At 38.9% G+C, this 3893-nt stretch overlaps 1 protein-coding gene across 1 annotated transcript; it reads right to left on the bottom strand.

The window, feature by feature from the left end:
* Positions 1-2947: 2947 nt before the first annotated feature.
* LOC116854369 (heterogeneous nuclear ribonucleoprotein D-like) lies at positions 2948-3555 on the bottom strand. Its single transcript, XM_032836152.1, is given in 2 exon segments — positions 2948-3137; positions 3140-3555. Coding segments are annotated over 2 exon segments (471 nt in total). The 5' UTR covers positions 3515-3555; the 3' UTR covers positions 2948-3041.
* Between the last annotated feature and the right edge of the window lie 338 nt (positions 3556-3893).

The following is a 3893-nucleotide window of genomic DNA, read 5'->3' as shown; positions in this document are numbered from 1 at the left end:
AAAAGAGAAAGGACCCAAATAAATAAAATCATGAATGAAAGAGGAGAGATCACAACTAACACCAAAGAAATACAGACAATTATAAGAACATATTATGAGCAACTCTATGCCAACAAATTTGACAATCTGGAAGAAATGGATGCATTCCTAGAGACATATAAACTACCACAACTGAACCAGGAAGAAATAGAAAGCCTGAACAGACCCATAACCAGTAAGGAGATTGAAACAGTCATCAAAAATCTCCAAACAAACAAAAGCCCAGGGCCAGATGGCTTCCCGGGGGAATTCTACCAAACATTTAAAGAAGAACTAATTCCTATTCTCCTGAAACTGTTCCAAAAAATAGAAATGGAAGGAAAACTTCCAAACTCATTTTATGAGGCCAGCATCACCTTGATCCCCAAACCAGAAAAGGATCCCATCAAAAAAGAGAACTACAGACCAATATCCTTGATGAACACAGATGCGAAAATTCTCACCAAAATACTAGCCAATAGGATTCAACAGTACATTAAAAGGATTATTCACCACGACCAAGTGGGATTTATTCCAGGGCTGCAAGGTTGGTTCAACATCCGCAAATCAATCAATGTGATACAACACATTAATAAAAGAAAGAATAAGAACCATATGATACTCTCAATAGATGCTGAAAAAGCATCTGATAAAGTACAGCATCCGTTCCTGATCAAAACTCTTCAAAGTGTAGGGATAGAGGGCACATACCTCAATATTATCAAAGCCATCTATGAAAAACCCACTGCAAATATTCTCAGTAGAGAAAAACTGAAGGCTTTTCCGCTAAGGTCAGGAACACGGCAGGGATGTCCATTATCACCACTGCTATTCAACATAGTACTAGAAGTCCTAGCCTCAGCAATCAGACAACAAAAGGAAATTAAAGGCATCCATATCAGCAAAGAAGTCAAACTATCACTCTTCACAGATGATATGATACTATATGTGGAAAACCCAAAAGACTCCACTCCAAAACTGCTAGAACTTGTACAGGAATTCAGTAAAGTGTCAGGATATAAAATCAATGCACAGACATCAGTTGCATTTCTCTACACCAACAACAAGACAGAAGAAAGAGAAATTAAGGAGTCAATCCCATTTACAATTGCCCCCAAATCAATAAGATACCTAGGAATAAACCTAACCAAAGAGGCTAAGAATCTATACTCAGAAAACTATAAAGTACTCATGAAAGAAATTGAGGAAGACACAAAGAAATGGAAAAATGTTCCATGCTCCTGGATTGGAAGAATAAATATTGTGAAAATGTCTATGCTACCTAAAGCAATCTACACATTTAATGCAATTCCTATCAAAGTACCATCCATTTTTTTTTTCAATGAAATGGAACAAATAATCCTGAAATTTATATGGAAGCAGAAAAGACCTCGAATAGCCAAAGGAATATTGAAAAAGAAAGCCAAAGTTGGTGGCATCACAATCCCAGACTTCAAGTTCTATTACAAAGCTGTCATCATCAAGACAGCCTGGTCCTGGCACAAAAACAGACACATAGATCAATGGAACAGAATAGTGAGCCCAGAAATAGACCCTCAACTCTATTGTCAACTAATCTTCGACAAAGCAGGAAAGAATGTCCAATGGAAAAAAGACAGCCTCTTCAATAAATGGTGTTGGGAAAATTGGACAGCCACATGCAGAAAAATAAAATTGGATCATTTCCTTACACCACACACGAAAATAGACTCAAAATGGATGAAGGACCTCAATGTGAGAAAGGAATCCATCAAAATCCTTGAGGAGAACACGGGCAGCAACCTCTTCGACCTCAGCCGCAGCAACATCTTCCTAGGAACATCACCAAAGGCAAGGGAAGCAAGGGCAAAAATGAACTATTGGGATTTTATTAAGATCAAAAGCTTTTGCACAGCACTGGAAACAGTTAACAAAACCAAAAGACAACTGACAGAATGGGAGAAGATATTTGCAAACGACATATCAGATAAAGGGCTAGTGTCCAAAATCTATAATGAACTTAGCAAACTCAACACCCAAAGAACAAATAATCCAATCAAGAAATGGGCAGAGGATATGAACAGACATTTCTGCAAAGAAGACATCCAAATGGCCAACAGACACATGAAAAAGTGCTCCATATCACTCGGCATCAGGAAAATACAAATCAAAACCACAATGAGATATCACCTCACACCAGTCAGAATGGTAAAATTAACAAGTCCGGAAATGACAGATGCTGGCGAGGATGCGGAGAAAGGGGAACCCTCCTACACTGTTGGTGGGAATGCAAGCTGGTGCAACCACTCTGGAAAACAGCATGGAGGTTCCTCAAAATGTTGAAAATAGAACTACCCTATGACCCAGCAATTGCACTACTGGGTATTTACCCTAAAGATACAAACGTAGTGATCCGAAGGGGCACGTGCACCCAAATGTTTATAGCAGCAATGTCTACAATAGCCAAACTATGGGAAGAACCTAGATGTCTATCAACGGATGAATGGATAAAGAAGATGTGGTGTATATACACAATTGAATACTATGCAGCCATCAAAAGAAATGAAATCTTGCCATTTGCGACGACGTAGATGGAACTAGAGGGTATCATGCTTAGCGAAATAAGTCAATTGGAGAAAGACAACTATCATATGATCTCCCTGATATGAGGGAGAGGAGATGCAACATGGGGGGTTAAGGGGGTAGGAGAAGAGTAAATGAAACAAGATGGGATTGGGAGGGAGACAAACCACAAGTGACTCTTAATCTCACAAAACAAATTGAGGGTTGATGGGGGGAGGGGGTTGGGAGAGAGGGGTGGGGTTATGGACATTGGGGAAGGTATGTGCTATGGTGAGTGCTGTGAAATGTGTAAACCTGGCGATTCACAGACCTGTACCCCTGGGGATAAAAATATATGTTTAAAAAAAATAAAATTTAAAAAAAAATAATCATCTTAGATCAACAGAAGACCAATCTTCAGTGTCGTCCTGCAAGATGGGTTAACTTTAGCAATTTCCTCCTGTTTTCTCCAACGTCCTCCTTTAGTATGGCTGGTAATTGTTTTGGTGATTGCCACCCCCTCGAGATGCCTTGCCAAAAGTGCTCTGTTGGCCACTGTAGTCTGCCATATCCATAGTTCCCATCCCTGCCCATATCCATAGTTCCCATAGTTATACCCAGTATAATCATAGCCACTATAGTTTTGATCACCAGCATAGGCACTATTGTAATTTCCATATTCTTGATCATAATAGTTATTAAATCCTTGGTTCCAGTTTTGGCCCTGACCTTGTCCACTACCCCTCGTGCCACCTCGTCCACCAGCTGCAGCACCTCTTCCTCCTTTTTGTTGCTGCTGTTGCTGCCTGTATACCTCTTTGGGTTGTGCAACTTTGATTTCACACTTCCCAGAACCGATTTGATGATACCTGCTTTCTAAAAATTTCTTTACTGGCTCTTCATCTGTATATGTGATAAAACAAAATCCTCTTCTTTCGTTTGTTTTTGTATCCATGGGAAGTTCAATATTTTCAATCTCTCCAAAGGCTCCAAAATACTTCTGAAGAACAAATTAAAGAATTTGCTAGTAATTTTTGAGGACTTTTGCATCTGTTTTCTTAAGAGATAATGGCCTGTAGATTTTTTTTTTCTTGTGATATCCTTACTTGGTTTTTGTATCAGGGTAATACTGGCCTCACAGAAGGAGTTGGCAAGTGTTCATTCCTCCTTTATTTTCTGGAAGTGTTTGTGAAGAAATCAGTGGTAGTCATTTTTCTTTAAATGTTTGGTAGAATTCACCAGTGTAGCTATCTGGTCCTGACCTTTTCTTTGTGGGAAATTTTAGAAACATTTTTTTTTTTATTACTAATTCAATTTCTTTACTTGTTATAGGG

This window comes from Lontra canadensis, unplaced genomic scaffold (assembly GCF_010015895.1).
Source record: "Lontra canadensis isolate GAN:19392208 unplaced genomic scaffold, GSC_riverotter_1.0 scaffold91, whole genome shotgun sequence".
NCBI classification, from domain to species: Eukaryota; Metazoa; Chordata; class Mammalia; order Carnivora; family Mustelidae; genus Lontra; species Lontra canadensis.
This window is presented reverse-complemented; position numbering and strand designations above follow the sequence as displayed.